Below are 19,356 nucleotides of genomic sequence, written 5' to 3' on the forward strand. Positions count from 1 at the left end.
AGAATCTGAGCTGATGATGGAGAGCTTTGGTCCAAACCCACTGGAGAAGGTTCCAGAAGGAACTCTGACTGGAGTTATGAGGGAGACCTGAGAGAGCAGAAGGGAGTGGACATGTGAAGCAGGTGGTCCAAATGGAGATGCATCAATAGGTGAGGAGCAATAACCTGAGGAGAATCCTGGATTCTGTGGGCCTCAGGGAGGTTCTGAGGGAACTCAGAGAGGAGAACCTGTTTGATCTCCATGAGGCAGATAGTGGAATAGGCTTCGGAGGACATAGAGCTGGTGTCATCTGCATAACAACAGGAGTTGATGTTATGTGTCTGGAATATGCGGTGAGAAGTATGTAGATGATGAATAGAAGGGGTCCAGATCTCAGCCCTGAGGAGCACCTGCAGAACCCCACTGGAGGAGAAAGAGTAGGATGAGGAAGGAGAGAAAACCCACCGGTCTTCATCAGAAGGCCAATGGTAACTTTTCTAAGAGGTGTTTCTGCTTCTCAGGGATTGTGGAGATAAAAGAAAAGGAGCTGGATGTAGGGGGAGGAGCGACAGCAGAACTACACATCATCTCCTGGCTCTGGAGTCTCCAGGGAGCTCACAGGATCGTTCAGGTCCATAGATAGAACAGGAGAGCCCAGAGGAACCCGGACCACAACTTCACTTCTCATGAGGTCATCTGACTATGAAATTGGAAAGTCTTGCACTCCATCATGGACAACCTCAAACACAGCGCTGGTCCAACACAGGCCAGATGATTTCTTCTTCTCTGGCCTCCTCAAACCCACCCGTTTCCCCGTCAAACATCTAAATACTGTCTCCACGCCTCCGAGTCCAAAACGCAGAAAACGGGTCAACTCACGCGTGTGGGCTTTCCGATGAAGATACCGAGAGAAGGTCCTTGTCTGACCACATGGATTGATGGTCCTCCACTTCCTGCCTGACCTTTGACCCAGCAGTCACATGAGTACAATTAACCAATCAGATAAACTGTAGGCTGCACACAGCTTGTCCTACTCTTGTTCTTGTTCTTATAGTCCCGTGAATGAATTTGTGAACTTCATAAAAACATCCTGAGGCTGTCTGGCCTCAGAAATATACTTCTGTCAATAATATGCATTCATTCCAACCTCCATGGATTCAACCGGCTGCTCCACCTCATGTTCACAAAGATCTTCTGAGCCGTAGCATCTCCTGGGAACTCACCAAGTGAAGCTTATTCTCATGATGCCTCCAGTGTCACAACCTGGGGGATGGATGGATGGATGGATGGATGGATGGATGGATGGATGGATGGATGGATGGATGGATGGATGGATGGATGGATGGATGGATGGATGGATGGATGGATAGATAGATAGATAGATAGATAGATAGATAGATAGATAGATAGATGGGTGGCTTGTGTTTGCTTAATTCATCCAAACATCCAATGTGTGTGTGTGTGTGTGTGTGTGTGTGTGTGTGTGTGTGTCAGTGACTCGTGCAGCAGCACCTGTCTCTGGCTGGAGAAGCACCACGTCCAGGTTTGCTTCACCAGCTCACCTGTTCCCGACTGAGCAGCCCCTCCCTCAGCTGAGCATTGAGAAGATGTCTCCTCAGCTCTGCACAAGGACAAGGAGTCTTCATCGCTTCAGGCGCCGTGTCGCCAGCACGTCCTGTAGGATCTCACCGAGAGCAGGTCGCTCACTGAAGGCTCCGGCTTTCTTCTGATGTGTTGGACAGAGAAGAACTTGAGGAGGCTTCTGATGAACCCTTGAAGTGAGGAAAAAAGGCTTGTTTGACCTCCGGAGAGCTTCAGTTTTATCTCCTGTTCCCTAATGGAGCTTTGCATGGAATCCCTGTCACTTTACAAATATGAAATCGCACACTCCTGGTTCCGCACCGGGATCTCCGGCATCAAGATCTGCCGCCGAGGCGCCGCCGGGCTGCTGTAACTTGCCTGTACGGCCACTAGAGGGCGCTAGAATACAGATCAAAGTACATGGAATTTAGTGCGGTAAGTGAGATGCTCATTCATTCGTTCATTCATTGTCCATACTGCTTATCCTGCAGTCAGGCTGAGGCTCAGATGGAGGCAGATGAGTGACCCCGAAGGCCTGAAAAAACAGAAGACGAAGAAGGAGAAGTCATCCTGTCCTGCGCAGATGAAGCAGTGAATCATTCTCGTGACGCCCCCTGAAGTGTCTGCTGAGGTGTTTACGGTCAGCTGCCTTAACCGCAGGTGGCTTTCAATCCCCAGCAGGACCCGTCATCCTACAGGGGTGTTTCTGTGCTTTGGAGGACCTTCCACTTCGCCTACGGTGGAATCCAGAGATGCTCTTCTCTTTTCCTTGGAGCCGAGTTCTTCTGTTCCGCCAGCAGAAACCACAACAGAACAAGGTGTGATTCCATGAAAGCACACGTTTCAAAGGTGGACTGGTGAACGCATGAATCCGACGTGAGCCGCGTTGGATGATCACCGTGAGGAAGATCACCGTGAGGAAGATCTGTGTGAGGAAGATCACCACGGGGAAGATCCATGTGAGGAAGATCACCGTGAGGAAGATCACCGTGGGGATGATCGCCACGAGGATGATCACCACGAGGAAGATCACCGTGAGGAAGATCCGTGTCAGGAAGATCACCGTGGGGATGATCATCATGAGGATGATCACCACGAGGAAGATCACGGTGAGGAAGACTACCAGGAGGGCTTGGAAACCTGCAGCGATCCCGCTGGTGGCAGAAGAAGGTCCACTTCCTCTGGAGGGATGTGAGCTGCAACGTCACGACTCTCAGGACCAACCGGCGGTGGGCCTCCACGTGCCGGAGACACACCTGTTGCCGAGGCGACCCCGGCTTCCCGGGCGGAAGTCGGACCCGGCTCCTTCCCTCTGGGCCACCGGCGGGAGGCCGGGCTTTGAACAGCTGTCTGTCCAAAGCAAACAGCGGTGGTTTGTGACAAAGGCCCCCGGCGCTGGAATGCCCCCCTTTCAGCGTCCGTAATCCCAGAACACACTGCTGTCGGAGCCCATCAGGCAGCCGGCCAGAGACGGGCCTTCCTGCCCTTTGGAAAGCGGGTTAGAAAGCAGGGGCGGCGCGGCAGGGGGGTAAAGCCGCCTCTCGGCCGGCTGTCAGGATGACAGATAGCTTTGCCACTGTTGTAGAGAGAGCAGATAAAGGGTTGTGCTGACGGAGGGCTCTTTGGGCGGCGGCGCAGGAAAGGGCAGCTGGACGCATTCATGGAGGAGAAGAGGGGAAACGTGGACCGCGTCGGGGATCTTACTTGGTCCGACGTCACGCCGAGCTCTTTCGGAACCCCCTGGATCGCTGAGATCTCCTCGGCGTCACGCGTGTCAGATACAGCGAACGGGAGCCCACAGTTTGTTCACGCCGGGTTTTACACCTTCTCAGCTCCGACCAGCTGGAGACCGAGGATCTACATAATCGGGTGCTGGGAACAAAAGCAGCACACTGTAGGACGGAGACCAGGATGACGTTCTCATTACACCGTGTGTGTGTGTGTGTGTGGGTGTGTGTGTGTGTGTAGGACACGTATGGAACAGTCAGCGAGGCCTTCAGGGTCAAGGTCCAGGTGTCCCCCTCTCTGTGGACTCACGGTGGACAGGCGTCCAACCTAGACATCTGCTCTGTCAACGTGTGGAGCTGTGGACGGTTCCAGGCCGCACGCCCTCTGTGTGTGTGTGTGTGTGTGTGTGTGTGTGTGTGTGTGTGTGTGTGTGCGTGAGTTACATCACCCCCCCCGGATGGAGGATGTGGCAGCAAACACCATTAGACACACACGTTGTCATTTTGCATGTCGCAGCAGCGCCGGGGGGAATGCAGGGAATGCAGCGGAGGAGCTGATGAGAAGAAGGTCCTCGTCCTGGCGGAGGGATGTATTTATCGCTGCCCGGAGGGTCACGGAAGCATGAACGCAGTCTGCGGGGACGGACGGCGTCACAGATTTCAGCCCACAGCAGAGACGTGGCAGTACAGAGGTTTATTGTGGCTCATGGACAGAGTGCAGGGGCTCCAGCTCTGCTGACACCACCGCTTCATAATAAATAAACACAAACGTGGACGCGGACGCCGCGAGGAGAGCAAAGGCCTTTCCGGTGCAAACGGCGTCCTCCTCAGGGTGTCTGCTGCAGGAATGTGCTCAGCCTCACACCGCTCTTTAAGCAGGAATGCCACGGATGGAAAACACAGAGGCGGCGTGCAGGGGAGGACGTGCACGGGGAGGACGTGCACGCAGATGCATGTCCGAGCCAGAGGCTCCAGGGAGCGACGGGAGGAGGATCTGTCGAGGAGCAGATGGAGGAGGAGGACGCGGCCGCTCTGTCAGAAGATGCTGATAACACTCCCCGGAGGAGGAAGCGGGAGAGAACGGCCACGTCCTTCTCCCACATCGACTCCCGGCAGACGGGATGGATCTGAGCCGCGAGCTGGCGCATAAACCAAATGACTGTGAGCATCTAGAGGAGGCGGAGGAGAACGAGGACCTTGAGGCACAAAGACACAAACGGAGGCACCTGAGTATCGCCTACTCACACCTGATAGTTAGGTGAGAAGAAACACGAGTGAAGACACACTTAGACACACAAACACACACACAAGTCTCAAGGTCAAGACCACGCATACAACTTGGATGGACCAAGGTGGTGACCTCTGTGGTCTGGGGTTCAAACGCTCAAATACAAATATGGAGAGCTAAATAGACACGCGTGAACTCCACGTAACAATCAAAAGTAGAAAATGTAATAAGCAAAATAATATTTTTATATATCTATACATCGGGCATTCTCAGATGCATTTGCATTGCTGGAGGTAGATAGCAGAGGGTCAGAGGTAAGAAGGTGGGAAGGCACGGGGACGACGCTGTGCTTCGGCGGCGATGGAAGAACGAGGGTGAACAGAGAGAAAGAAAGTGGCAGGATGCTGCTGATCTCCTTGAGTAACATCCAGGAATCTGGATCTGAGGGACTGGCGAGACGGGCGGGAGATGTCGGCGCCGTCCGCTGCCGTCGCGCGGCGAATCACACGAACAGCACGGAGTAGGGAGGACACCGGCAACCCTCGGAGGAGGCCTCCCGCAGCCAGGAGCCGTGGCAGCCCGGCACCGAGGCCGCCGCCCAGAAGGTTCTAGGGGATGGAGCACATCACACGTTATCGATCCGAACGCGGATTCCGGAGCCCGGAGAAGTTCGACACGCGGGAAGGAGCGAGGAGGCGCCGATCTCCGGTAGTGGTGACAGAACTGCAGGATCAGAGGCTTCCATGCAGCGTCTGGCTTCTCCGCGCATCAGAAGCCCGAGGAGCCGAGCCGCTCGCGGTTCCGTTCGCGACAACGTCGAGCTCTGAGGTCGGATCTCAAAGAGGAGGCCCTCGCTCAAAACGTAAGTCATGATCCAGCAGCTGCAGAAGGCAGATGAAGGAGGTCCACAAAGCTCAGGTCACCCAGTCTGGGATGTGACCAGAGCGCCTCCTCCGGCCTCCATCATGTGGTAAAATGTTTGGTGCCGCAGCTCGTCGCGCCTCCGGAGCACCGGCAGGCAGCGGCGTGGACAACCTGCAGACGTTACCGATGGAGGGCCCGTCATCTCTGGACCTGCGAGCGCTAGCTTGTGATCTCGGGCCGGTCGGTTTATAACTACAGCGGACCTTTTCCTCCAGACATGAACATAATTTCCTTCTCTAATCATCTCCACGCATCTGAGCTTTCAGATTCCTTTGGATTTGTTTCAGGAAACCCATCTGGCCTCCATTCTGACATGAGAATGACGTGATACTCATTTTTGTGAGACGAGATGAAGGCATCTCAGGAGGCTTCTGTCTGCACCCACCCGTGGTTTCTCAAAACATCTCCGTGTCCTTCACAAACCCCCCAAAACGAGCAGACCGCCTCCGTGCCGCCGCCCGGACCTCCTGTCCCTGCAGATCTGTCATCTCACCTTCGCCGGACATCCCATAATAACGCCAGGACACGGCACGTGCACGACGGACACGAAGCCTCACCTCGTGCCCTCCAGGCCGTCGCCTCCACAGCGGTCTTCTTTGGACATGGCGTCGCTCTGACACTCTGCACACAGCAGCCGCTCCCTCACCAGCTGGGCGCTCCACAGCTTCAGCTTGCAGGCGGCGCTGGCCTGCTTCACCCGCAGGTACACGCAGTAGCTGCAACGCAGAAGGTCCAGAGCAGGTCATGGAAGAGCCTCAGAGGTCCCATCCTTCAGAGCTACAACTACATTTCAACCGCATCTCCACAACCACCGACCCAGGGCGTGTACCCAGGTCTCCATGTATCTCCTGTGCAGCTCATGTCATCTTCCATCCTTATGTTGTTGCTGCTCCATGTCTTCTGCTTCATGTCTTCACTCAAAGATATCTGATCGATATACTGAATATAAGAGCACACACTCTGACAGTACATGTTCCTCCACATACCCACGCAGATGATGAAGTTCACACCTGGGGAAGTTCAACGTGGCCTTGGGAGGTAATTTCATGTTACTCATGCATGGCGTGCGCAAACACACACACACACACACACACACACACACACACACACACACACACACGCTTTGCCTCAGCTTTGGCTCCAGACTAACACGTGTCAGCTGATAATGTTTGGGAGTGAAGGACCTTAAAGAGATAGTGGAAGCAGAGCCTCAACAGAGCCCCCCCCCCCCCCCCCCCCCCCCACCGCCCACCGTGGGTCCACACCGTCCACATGCACACACACGCACACACATGCACACACACGCGCACACACACGCACACATTCCAGGCTGCCGGGCTTCTCTCCTGATGATTGGGCGCTGGTCCCGGGTCCACCTGCAGATCCATGGTGCAAACGGCACCCGCAGACCATAAAAAGGCCTTGTTTTCCCGCTGGCTGTGTTCTCTGGCCTCCAGCCTCCATTTATTTTGTCCTCGGCTCAGTCAGTTGTGACCAAAAGCGCCGGGATCTTCTGTTCGGGAAAACAACCGTCCTGGCTTCCTGGGAAGGAGTGAGGAGCATCTGAAGGTGTTCTCCATGTCAGTAGACGCGCTGCTGGTGGAGGAGCTCGGGGGAGATTAATGATGGTCCTCCACCCTCAGCGCGCTCCACTGCCGCGGAGGTGTGAGGCGGATTCTGGACAAGCGTGTCGGGGAGATAAGCGGAGACCCGTAGAAAACCGTCGATTATCTCTGAGGGTTTTTTCGGGGCCGGTTTCCCGCTTCGGCCGTGAAACTCCTCCGCTGGGGAGCGCAGAGCTCCAGGAAGCCGCCTCCAATCCCGGTTCTGGGTTGGACTCCAAAGTCCCGGGAGTTCTCGGAAACCAGCCTGAGAACATCTGCAATCAGCTCAGACAAAGCGTGACAGCCTTTATCAGAGAAGGTCAGCTCGTCACGCACGTGTTCACAGGCGCTCGTGCTGCAGTCAAAGCTGTTCCAAGGCCCGTCTCCATGGTAACCTTGGTAATCTTCTGGAGCTCTGGGCTGAACTCGGCCCGACCTTTGAAACGGGGAAAAACACGATAGCAGCTGCCGCCGCTGCCGCCGGGGTCCGCCGCCTCCACCCGGAGCTGCAGGGCATTATGGGATGTGGGCGCGGGGAGATGCAGGTAGAACCTCGAATTTCAGGGTGAAGGGCTGCTGGCAAGGAAACCAAAATAATGGAGGTGGGCCTGTTCAAGCAGCTCCAGGAGGAGAGGGGAGAACCTTATCAGAAGAGGACATCACATCATGGAGAGGGTGGGTGGAGGCAGGGGGTGCAGACGGAGGTCCAGGAGGTCTGGACCCTATGAAGAATCTTGTAATGGAGAGAATCAAACCCTCTCCCCTGACATCAGATTACATCAGAAAGGAGAGCAGAAGCTTCCATGGTGTGGAGCTGCTCCTGGAATTCTGACTGATAGAAAATCGATAGCGGCGAGCAGAACACGGGACTATCATCAGACCTCACCTGGCCTTCTCCTCCTTCAGCAGCATGTGTGGTCGCTTCCACGGGTCCTTGAAGTTCCTCTTGAAAGAGTCGGGCAGGATCTTGGCCACCTCTGTGGAGTTTGTGAGGAGGAGAGGGTGGAGATCTGATTTAGTTTAGTTTAGTTTAAAAAGTTTATTAGGACAGTGTACAATAACATGAAGCACAGAGGCAGAGATGTTTGGACCAGGTTGTAGCTCATAGCTCATTTCCTTCTGTAGTCCTGGGAAGACAATACAAATATAAAACTGTACAAATAGACAACATATATAAAATATACAAATAGGCAATAAAATATATATAAAATAAAATATATATATGATGAGTCGACGAGAGCGTTTCAGCAGCACACAGTAAACACAGCCTGGAGCCCCGGAGGGATCGAGAAGGACCTGCTGAGGAGATCCAAAGAGCCAGGTCTTTGTTGTTGCTGCAGCTGCTTGAAATGCAACACATGGGTGTGTGTGTGTGTGTGTGTGTGTGTGTGTGTGTGTGTGTGTGTGTGCGTGTGTGTGTGTGTGTGCACACGCGTGCCGAGGCTCCCCCACCTTTGGCGTTGCTGCACACGGCGTTGTTTCCGAAGCATCCGCGGCGCTGCTTGAGATCGGGACACGGCGCCCCGCCATTCCTGGGGGGAACGGACACCTGGCGACTGCGCTCTGTGCTCCCGATCCCACATGGAGACGTGCAGGACGACCAGGGACCCCAGGAGCCCACCTCACAGTCGATGGCTGCTGGTGGGCCAGAAGAAGAAACAGAGATCAGCTGATGCTTTCCAGCGACATCTCACCTACCTTCAAAAATGGCGGCCATAAAGTCAGGGAGAACTTTCACCTACCACTCAATATAGGAGCTGCAACACACACACACACACACACACACACACACAGACATCCACACACACACTCTCAGAACGACCTCAGTGACCGAAGATCTCAGATCTCCTGCCTCCAACCTCCTTGGACGTCAGAGCAGAGCTGGACGTCAGACATCTGCAGGAGGTTTAAGCACTGGGCTGATTTTCTATCCTTCAACCTGAGTTCTTTTCTTAACACTGCCCTTAAAACTCACACACACACACACACACACACACACCCTGCAGCCGCAGCGATCACACTTCCTGCTCAACGGGCTGATTCAGCCAACTACATGTCGCTAAGAGGAAGTTCTACTGGTGAGATGGAGATCCGTTCAAAGGGGCTCCTGGAGGAGGACCTGGTCTCAGAGGGTTACGAGGCCAGACGTGGACCAGGGCTGGTCCAGGGAGGAAGTGCACGCTTCATACAACTGTGTGGTGAAACTCCTCAGATCTCCTCACAGATCCAATCACACCCAAGATATTGATCCAGCTGACAGCAGCCATGCTTTCTGATCATGAAAATGACGAAGGATCAATAGCTGATCTTTGACTATCTGGCTGGGGGGTCGGGGGGGATATGTTTCCATGTTCAGCAGACCTTGCACACGCACACACACACACACACACACACACACACACACACACACACACACACACCAGTGCAGCTGCTCGGCGTGCAGACGTGAGCAGGTCCTGCAGCTCTGGTCCCAGACCAGTGTCACAGACAGGGAGGACCTTCTTCTCCATCAGCAGAGCAGGTGCACCCAGTGTGGAGCTCCAAGGGGCTCCTGGTGAAACCAGAAGAAGGCCAGATCTCACTCATCCTCCACTATCTCCCTTTGTCCTTATCAACCCACTGCCCCTAGTACAGCACTGCAAGTGTGTGTGTGTGTGTGTGTGTGTGTGTGTGTGTGTGTGTGTGTGTGTGTGTGTGTGTGTGGACAGGAGGAAGGGAGTGAGCTTTCAAGGTGCCGCCTGCTCTGCTCATTCCCATGGTCTTGCTGGGTGTGGGGGGGCCGTTGTCTCAGTGACACGGCCGCTCCACAAAGCCACTGTGGAATCTCTGCATTCCTGCACATTAGTGCTGCCCACCTGACAGCCCTTTCCCAGATCACACACACACACACACACACACACACACACACACACACACACACACACACACACAGCAAGCAGATTTTGTCATACAAGCCGACTAGAATCGGCCCAGAACCTGGAGAGACGTTACCTCCTCTGAGAAGTTCTCCTTCAGGCCCAGCAGGCCCTGACTCGAACTGAACATGTTTCTCCTGAAGGTCTCTGGTCTCCTAAACGGAGGTTCTGCCGCTGAGGGTCGGCAGGTTCTCGCAGCCGAGGAACGGCGGCACCGTCGCTCGGCTGACGGCAGCTCCCGGGAGGCGAGCCTCGGAGGTCGGCGGGTCGCGGCCCGGCGGAGGAGGTCCTCTGTCCGTCTCCGGTGCCGCCGGAGCGACGACCCGCCACCCACGCGATAACGCTGCCGACAGCCTCTGTTGTGCCGGCCGCCTCTGACCTCCCGACCTCTGACCTCTGACCTCTGACCCTTGACCCGGGACAGGAAACCCACGCCGCCCGTCAGACCTCGCTATTTTACCGTCTCAGTCTGCTGATTTTCCCTCGGAGCACGGCGCTCTGAAAGTAATCTTCCTTAATGAAACCCAAAAATGTTTTATCAACACACTCCAGGCGTGTGTTTTCTAATCTGCTGTGAGTTCCAGACGCCGTGAAGTTCACGCCTTGCCTTTCCCTCAGGGTTAGCGCCCTCGGCCTACCTGCTGCAATTACAGCCAGCTGTTCTGGCGGCGCTCCGGCCTGTGTGGAGGTGCTCTGCTGGTTCTCCCAGCAGCTGGCAGAGCTTCACACAACAGCCACAGAGTGGAGCGCGCGCACACACACACACACACACACACACACACACATACACACACACACATACACACACACACACACACACACACACACACACACACACATACACACACACACACACACACACACACACACACACACACACACACAGACACACACACACACACACAATGTGAGTGTGTATTGGCAGCAGTGCTTCTGCCCTTGGATTTGTGGCTGATTTGCAGCCACACTTCCGTCAGCCCAGCACCTCCTCCGGCCTCCTTCAGGGCCCCTCCAGATCTTCCCTGTGGAAGGAGCTCCTCTGGTCTCTTTAAGAGCTTCACCGTGGGAGGCTTCCATGACAAAGGAGACAATTTGCTTTATCTTCTATTTTCACTTTGTCCTCCATCTGCCCCTTCTTTCAGTCCTTCTGGTCCACCTCCCGCCCATCCACCCTCCCCTCCCTGATGGGACACAGATGTCCGGCTGCTCTGAGGGCCGGTGCTCCTCAAAGCCCCCCGAGGAGCAACGGACCTCGGCCCATCAGACCAGCCGCACAATGTTCAGCAAGGTGAGGCAGATCTTTACTCCTGCCTCTGGAGGGGGAGGAGGAGGCGGGATTCCGGACGTTCCATTTGACCCTATCGTCAAAAGGGCCCTCGGTCAAGAACCATCATGTCCAGCTCAGAACCATGGGAAGCATCAGTGTGGAGATACAAACACACGACCCAGAGTCCCGCACCCACCTCAGCGTGGTCCCCATGGAGATGTGACGACCATACGTGACCTCATGACCTCGCTGACATGATGACATCACAACCTCGCTGACACCATGACCTCACCACTTGGCTGACCTCATGACCTCGCTGACATCATGACATCACGACCTCGCTGACTCCATATTTGGTCACAGACAGGCAGGAAGAAAAAACAAAAACGCCCCCAGGGTTTTTGTTTTTCCTTCCTGGAGGATGTGCTCGGCTGCTTCCTGCGCCTTCAGTCTGGTGACCTGGAGGAGGTTCTCCTGAGCTCAGAGGCTCCTCGCAGCCCCCGGCCCCGGAAAACAAACAACCCGGCCGAGAGGGGAGTGTTTTCAAAATTGACGGATCGCCTGGAATGATCTTCTGGCCCAGATGGAGAGGATCACGCTCGTCCCGAGATGCTTGCCAGGACGACCTGCGGGTCCGAGCAGAAGAAACAGCTGCTCGGCCTCAGACGCCCCGGAGAGGCTTCCTGCGGCGCCGAGGCCCAGAGGGACCAGGAAGAGGAGGAGAAGATCTGGATCTTCCTGCTGGGCTGACCACTATCAGGACCCTCAGTGGGAGAGCACACGCACACACACACACACACACACACACAATCTTCTGTGGGCTGAAATGACCTCTAGCTACCTGAGGTCCTGATCACATCTGGCTCCTCAACCTCAGAGCAGAGGAACCATCCTCAGATGATCTAGAATAATGGACACTGGGTGGGTCGAGGACTGTTAGGTTTTTAATCTTCTGACTCTTTGACAGAGGGAGTTACAAGGTGCCCAGAGAATACATGAACCTGGGATAGCATCTCCTCTGGCCTGTGGTCAGCAGGAATCATCTCCTCTGGAGGAGACCCAACTGTGATGGGAGGGATGGGAGGAAGAGGAGGCAGCAGAGAGAGGATGGACAGAAGCTTATCTTCAAGGTGTCCTGCATGGTGGAAACACCTTCAGGGTTGAAGATCTCTCTCTCTCTCTCTCTCTCTCTCTATATATATATATATATATATATATATATATATGTGTGTGTGTGTGTGTGTGTGTGTGTGTGTGTGTGTGTGTGTGTGTGTGTGTGTGTGTGTGTGTGGTGTGTGCGTGTGTGTATAGTCTGTTCTCAAGACTATACAACAACACAACAGCAGCCAGGACTCCAGGTCTACATCCACACCTGAAAACCCACTCAGACACACACCTGGAACACTACGAGCACCACACACACACACACACACATGTACCACACACATACACACACACACATACACGTACCACACACACACACACACACATGCACCACACAGACAGACATACACACACACACACACACATGCACCAAACAGACACACACGCAACACAAATACACTGATTAGCTGAAAACGTGATAAATTACATTTGGCACTGAGATATAGATAGATAGATAGATAGATAGATAGATAGATAGATAGATAGATAGATAGATAGATAGATAGATAGATAGATAGATAGATAGATAGATAGATAGATAGATAGATAGATAGGTAGATAGATAGGTAGATAGATAGATAGATAGGTAGATAGATAGATAGATAGATAGATAGATAGATAGATAGATAGATAGATAGATAGATAGATAGATAGATAGATAGATAGATAGATAGATAGATAGATAGACAGAAAGGTGGCCCATATTTGCTTCATTCATCCAAACATCTAGAGTGGTTGTGTTTTTTGTGAGTGTGTGTGCATTTGTGTTTGTGTGAGTGTATGTTCGCGCCTGTGTGTGTTCATGTGTGTGTTCATGTGTGTGTGTGTGTGTGTGTGTGTGTGAGACGCTCCCTCTGATGTCACCTTCTCCAGGCTCCTACCGGCAGCCGCTGACGCCTGCTAATTACAGCCTGGTACTTTGAGGACGGACAGACGGCGAGATGTTTCAGGATCACGAGCAGGCGAGCGTGAAGCTGCCTGATGCAGGCGAGAGGAGACCTGGCCGTCTGATGAAGTTCCTGAAGCTGCTCGGGTTACGGAGGGAGGAGAGGGTCTCGAAGCTCATCGTTCACACAGGTGTCATCACCGTGACCAGGAGAAGGTTCCGCCACCAGAGGCTCCTCATGAGCCACCTTCACATCCACCGAGGAGGACTCGGACACGCCGCCCACCTTCAGGTCTTCTGAGGAGTTCGGCGGACGCTCTAAATGTCTGCGTTTCTTCGAAATCTCCAGTGAACGAGACACCGTTAAGCACGAGCCGGGCTGGAACGTCTCCGTGGTCCTCCTCGGCCGGAGCCGTGGACACCGACGGTCACTTGGACCACGAAAACCACCCCTGCAGAATTCTGGACAAATCCGCTGTCCGGCTCAAACATCTCAGTCATGGACGTCACTGTCTCCTGAGTTGGTCAAAGACCCCCAGAGTCCAGGGTTTGAAGCCCTGCTCCGACATGGCCGACCCGCCAAGGACCGGCTGCTGCAGAAGGACGGCGGCTCATCAGAAAGCCCGGGTGCTCCCTGAAGATCTCTGCAACATGAGAAGACCTCCGTGCCCCGGCGTGCCACCAGATGAAAGCTCAGAAGGAACTTCTCCCTGTGCTCCACCTTCTCGCACATTCCCAGAGACACGTGTCCTCATGGTGTTTGTGTCCAACTTAAACTGCGGGACTTCCAAAGCACAGTGCAGGACTTCTGATAACTGTGAACATGTGTTTGGTGCTTCTCATGAACCCTCTGGGGACAGAAAGGTCTCACAGATAAGCCACAATCTAATCCTGGACCTCCGATGTGCCACACAAACCCAGAGTCCACCTTCAGAAGAGGAAGAGATCTTGCTGTCAGAGGGCCTCCAGGAGAGGCCCTCAGAGATGGGCAGGTGTAAATATTCATAGAAGTATAATAAGAGGTCCTTCAGCTGAAGCTTCAGCCCAGAACTCCGACCTCTGCCAGGTTCTTTGAGGCTCTGGAGAAGGTTGCCTCAGGACAAGGATCCAGGTCGGGGTGTCCTCACGCAGATAACTTCTACTTGTGAACTTGAGATGTTTGGACCCTCTCATATACAATGTACGGCATCAGCCGTGGGGACGAGGAGCCCTGTGGACGGAGGTCACAGCAGCACCGAGGAGACCATGGACCTCCTGAGCAGGAGAGGACTGGTGGTCCCCCAACGCCACCTGGACCAGGCTTTGAAAGCACTGAGGTGAAGACGAGGGTCAAAGCCAGCTGCGCGTCCACACACACACACACACACACACACACACACACACGTGTACACACAGCACATACGGCCATGTGGACTTTGTCTGGTGTCTCCTGAGTGCAGGCCAACTCTGGCTGAAGATCAGCGAGAACCTCACACACTGGTCAGGAGATTCCAACGGCGGACTGTCCATGGAGCTGCAGTTCTCAGACGTGTGTGTGTGTGTGTGTGTGTGTGTGTGTGTGTGTGTGTGTGTGTGTGTGTGTTTGAGACTCACCAGATATCTGGCACACGCTCTGGTAGTCTTCGCAGCAGTCCCGGGTCTTCTGGCAGTAGGTGTCGCAGTAGCACAAGGTGTTCCTCCTGGTCTGCTCGAAACACTCGTTGTTCCTCCCGGAGCAGCAGCTCGGGCTGGACCTCCTGGCGCAGCCCGCCTCTGCGGGGGCCACGCACACCCCGCCGAGGAGCGCCAGGCTTCCGCACAGGAGCAGGCCGAGACGCGCGGAGCTCCGTGGGTGCGCGGAGCTCCGTGGGTGCGCCCCCATGACGAGAAGAAGGCTCCGCTCCGACGCCGGTGGATCAGCGGCTCCGGTACCGGGTGGGGGGGGGGTTCTCTGCGGACGCTCTGGAGCCGCCGCTCGCACAATATCTGCTCTCAGGTTCTCTTGAGGGACACCATGGACCTGCTCTGCGGGAGAACCTACCAGGACCATCGATGCGTGAAAGTGGAGCCGGAGCGCCGCAGCTCTCCTCCACCCCCCGCCGGTCACCGCCCCTCAGACCCACCGGCGGCGAGTAGGAAACTTCCAGTGGAACACACACCCCTCCCCTTCCTCGCCCTCGAAACGCGTGGACCTCGAGTCCAAGCCCAAACACACACTCCCGCAGCAGAACCTGCACCGTCTGGAGAACCTCCTCCTGGCCCGAAGGAGGAGAAGCTGCACCTCCTGAGCTGGGATGGGGGGTGAAACGTCTTCAAGTGAAGACATTCAAGTCCAGTTGCCACGGCAAGGAGATTCGGACAAGAATCCACCGTGACCTGGAGGACTGAGAACCTCCACACACACCTTCTGGAGAAGCTCATCCTGGCCGGAAGGAGGAGAACCTGCACCTTCTGGAGAGCCTCCCGCGGTCCCGAAACCATGACAACCCGTCTTTGCGCTGTCAGAGCTGATCGACGACCTCCGATCACTTCCATCCGGCGTCACAATCGATCAATCGATCAATACGCGTTCAGCACCCCGGACAGCGGCGCCGTCCGATCAGAACCGAGGAGACGTGACGTCACGGCGGCCCCGGGAGAGGAGGACAACGGCGGTTCTTCTCTGGTCCTGACTGGAGCTGCACCAGAGAAGGGTGGATGGGTTCATCATCAGCAGGAGAAGACGGAGGTCACACATTGAGGGAGCAAAAGGACCGGAGGTCCAAACACCTCCACAGATACTTCCTAGATCTTTAGATGTCTTCATACCTTTCCTAGATCTTCACTCTTGCCAGCCTGGTGAACATCTCTTCTGTTCTTCTTGTCAGAGCAACACAGAACAGAAACCAGTGCTCTTACGAAATCCAGCTTGTTGCAGAAGCTCAGCAGGAGCGTCCACTGCAGAAGCAGAAGAATCGGATGCACATGAAAGAGTCCTCCTCTAACCTGGTAGTCCTCGTCTAACCTGGTAGTCCTCTTCTCACCTGGTAGTCCTCCTCCCACCTGTTAGTCCTCTTCTAACCTGGTAGTCCTCCTCCCACCTGGTAGTCCTCTTCTAACCTGGTAGTCCTCGTCTAACCTGGTAGTCCTCCTCTAACCTGGTAGTCCTCCTTTAACCTGGTAGTCGTCCTCCCACCTAGTAGTCCTCCTCCCACCTGGTGGTCCTCTTCTAACCTGGTAGTCCTCATCTAACCCGGTAGTCCTCCTCTAACCTGGTAGTCCTCCTCTAACATTTCTCCTATGTTGACACGATTCCACAAGGCCATGATGAACAGAACCAATTGAAAAAGCAGCCAGAGCATTTTTAAAATTACTAATAGAAATAATACAAATATCATAAATCATAAAAATATGATCATTCATTATAAATGTGATCATGTTCTAATAACTAAAGAATGAATAATTGTTATGTTAATAACTTTAATGATTTAATGATGAAAAAAGTAATAGTAACAATATATTGTATATATATATATATATATATATATACATTTATGGAGAAGGTGGATTCTCTGTGGAGACCCCTGAAGGGAAAAGCCCAAAGTCGAAGAAGAAGATTCATTACAATAATAATGATGATAATAATAATAACGATAATAATAATAATAATAATAATAATAAAAGTTGAGTCCTCAGTGTGGATGGAGATGGAAAGGAGCTGCAGGTTGACGTTGAGGAGATCATGTCCTCTGACCTGCAGACAGAAGCTCTGATTGTGGAGGAATCTCCTCCGTCGACTTCAAAAGCCGCTTCTTGTGTCGGGTAACCGCGAGGCCGAGGAGCGATGAAAGATTCCTGGAAGATCTCAGATCAAATTCTCTGCTTCGCCATCATGGAGGGGCGGAGAGGGGCCAGCGACGGTGATGGGCCAAGGAAGATCTCAGCCCCGTCTGAACAGCCTATTGTTCCCGTTCGGCCGAGGCCTCGGACCAGAGGACCAGAGGACCAGAGGACCGTCTCTCCCCGCCGGGCTGAAGGCCAGCTGCTCCTCCGGCGCCACCTGCTGGCAGAGGTCCTGCTGGAGCACTGCTCTGAAGGAGAGCTGCCCCTTCAACCACCAAACATCACTGCGTCCACACCGTCACATACTATGGAGTGTGGAGGTACAGAGATACACAACTATGGAGTTACTAGACAACTATTGTAGTTCCTTCCAATAAGTCACTTCATCTGGAAGCCTCAGGAATTTCAATAGATTCCAAGATTCCAAGAAAGGTCACCCATTCCTGAAGTACTTTCAAAGCTAGCTAAAATATTCATCAAAACTCTTCCAAAAAAACAGTAAATGCAACTCCGTTTTTACTTAAACTTGACAAAAATAAACCGATCAATCAATTAATCGATTGAAAAACCATTTGCCTGCTGGCGTCTCCAAACCTTTCCAGCTCTCGCTGATCACAGCTTTTTGTCTCTAGCAAGGCTTGGCTGTTTGGCAGAGATGAGCCACCTGGCCAGTTAACCTCTGCCCTGCCATAAACAACTAAACAATGGCTCCTACAACTATAGAGTTACTATACAACTATACTATAGAGTTACTACACAACTATAGAGTTACTATACAACTGTAGAGTTACTATACAACTACACTGTACATAGAGTCACTGTACAACTATAGAGTTACTACACAACTGTAGAGTTACTATACAACTATTGAGTTATACACAACTATAGAGTTACACACACCTACTATACAACTATAGAGTTACTACACAACTATAGAGTTACTATACAACTATAGAGTCACTATACAACTATAGAGTTACTACACAACTATGGAGTTACTATACAACTATAGAGTTACTACACAACTATAGAGTTACTATACAACTATAGAGTTATACACACCTACTATACAACTATAGAGTTACTATACAACTATAGAGTTACTACACAACTATAGAGTTATACACACCTACTATACAACTATAGAGTTACTACACAACTATAGAGTTACTATACAACTATAGAGTTATACACACCTACTATACAACTATAGAGTTACTACACGAGTTACTTAGAGTTACTATAAACTACAGGGTTTAAATTTTTATGCTTTTCCCTAGAGTCAGATACAGCGATCCCAACCTTTTAATCACCGCAAACCGCTCAACGCTTGACAATTTTACCCTGGACTGGGGGGGGTTGACGTAGATTGTGTATATTGCGACTACAATAATAAGCATGAATCCACTGAGTACTCGTATGCAACTTTATGAGCAGCTCTCTGGTAACTTTGCACCAACAACGTAGCATGAGTAGGATGAAGGCTTCATTGCCTCATTGCCGCATGTTACGCAGAGCGGCTCGGTCTGCGGGAATCACCTGTCACCATAAATCCACATTTCAAGTAGAACTCCTAATATTGCGTGTTAAAATCTTTCTTTTTTTTTTGGAAGTTGTAGGCTCTTCTTCTGTCTCTTCACTAAACCTTTTCCACTTCGAAAAGAAACTCTCCGTCCGATGTCTGTTTTTTACTCACTCCGCCAGCTTGTGGGTTAGATTTTTGGCGCTCAAGTGACGAGATGTAACCGAGAGATTCCGGTCACTTTTCAAAATGAAAGATTTTACAAAGTAAAGGTTAGTCAGACTCAGTTAATAAATCCAGCGGATACAAGTGATTATTTCTCGGGCGGCCCGGTACCAATTGATCCATGGACCGGTTCCGGTCCGCGACCCAGAGGTTGGAGACCACTGAGAGAGACTGGGGAGTCTGAACCTGGAAACTGAAGGCTTGATGCTCAGTGTTGTCAGTGGCTCCGAGCCACGGGTGGCATGAAGTGATGCAGAATATCCCCTCAGAGTAACGAGATAGGTCATCGGCGCAGACGTCCGTGGACATGTTGGTGCAGGGACTGGAGATGATGGGCACTTTTTGTCTCCAGTACAGGAACACAGAGGGTGATAGACTTTGCAAAAGGGATGGAAATGTCTGCAATGAATACCTTTTTCCAGAAGAGGCAGACATAGAGTAACTTATAAGAGCGGAGGTAGGAGCACGCAGGTAGGCTACATCTTGTATGGACGAGATCATCTGAAGGACATCGGTGACTGCAAAGTGGCAGT

At 52.8% G+C, this 19,356-nt stretch overlaps 1 protein-coding gene across 2 annotated transcripts; it reads right to left on the minus strand.

The window, feature by feature from the left end:
- Nucleotides 1–3,968: 3,968 nt before the first annotated feature.
- Nucleotides 3,969–15,290, minus strand: LOC147218134 (somatomedin-B and thrombospondin type-1 domain-containing protein). 2 transcript variants are annotated; one of them, XM_086174111.1, is made up of 5 exons: nucleotides 14,869–15,290; nucleotides 8,496–8,678; nucleotides 7,930–8,020; nucleotides 5,997–6,155; nucleotides 3,969–5,123 (listed from the first exon to the last, which is right to left on the minus strand). In XM_086174111.1, the coding sequence occupies exons 1-5, from the start codon at nucleotides 15,134–15,136 to the stop codon at nucleotides 5,018–5,020; spliced, it is 807 nt and encodes a 268-aa protein (XP_086030237.1). In that variant the 5' UTR covers nucleotides 15,137–15,290; the 3' UTR covers nucleotides 3,969–5,017. The 2 variants fall into 2 exon arrangements, with proteins under 2 accessions (XP_086030237.1, XP_086030236.1); XM_086174110.1 differs by having other exon boundaries at nucleotides 8,496–8,681.
- Between the last annotated feature and the right edge of the window lie 4,066 nt (nucleotides 15,291–19,356).

This window comes from Fistularia commersonii, chromosome 26, assembly GCF_037954325.1.
Source record: "Fistularia commersonii isolate RoL2024-O1a breed Wild chromosome 26, RoL_Fcom_v1.0, whole genome shotgun sequence".
NCBI classification, from domain to species: domain Eukaryota; kingdom Metazoa; phylum Chordata; class Actinopteri; order Syngnathiformes; family Fistulariidae; genus Fistularia; species Fistularia commersonii.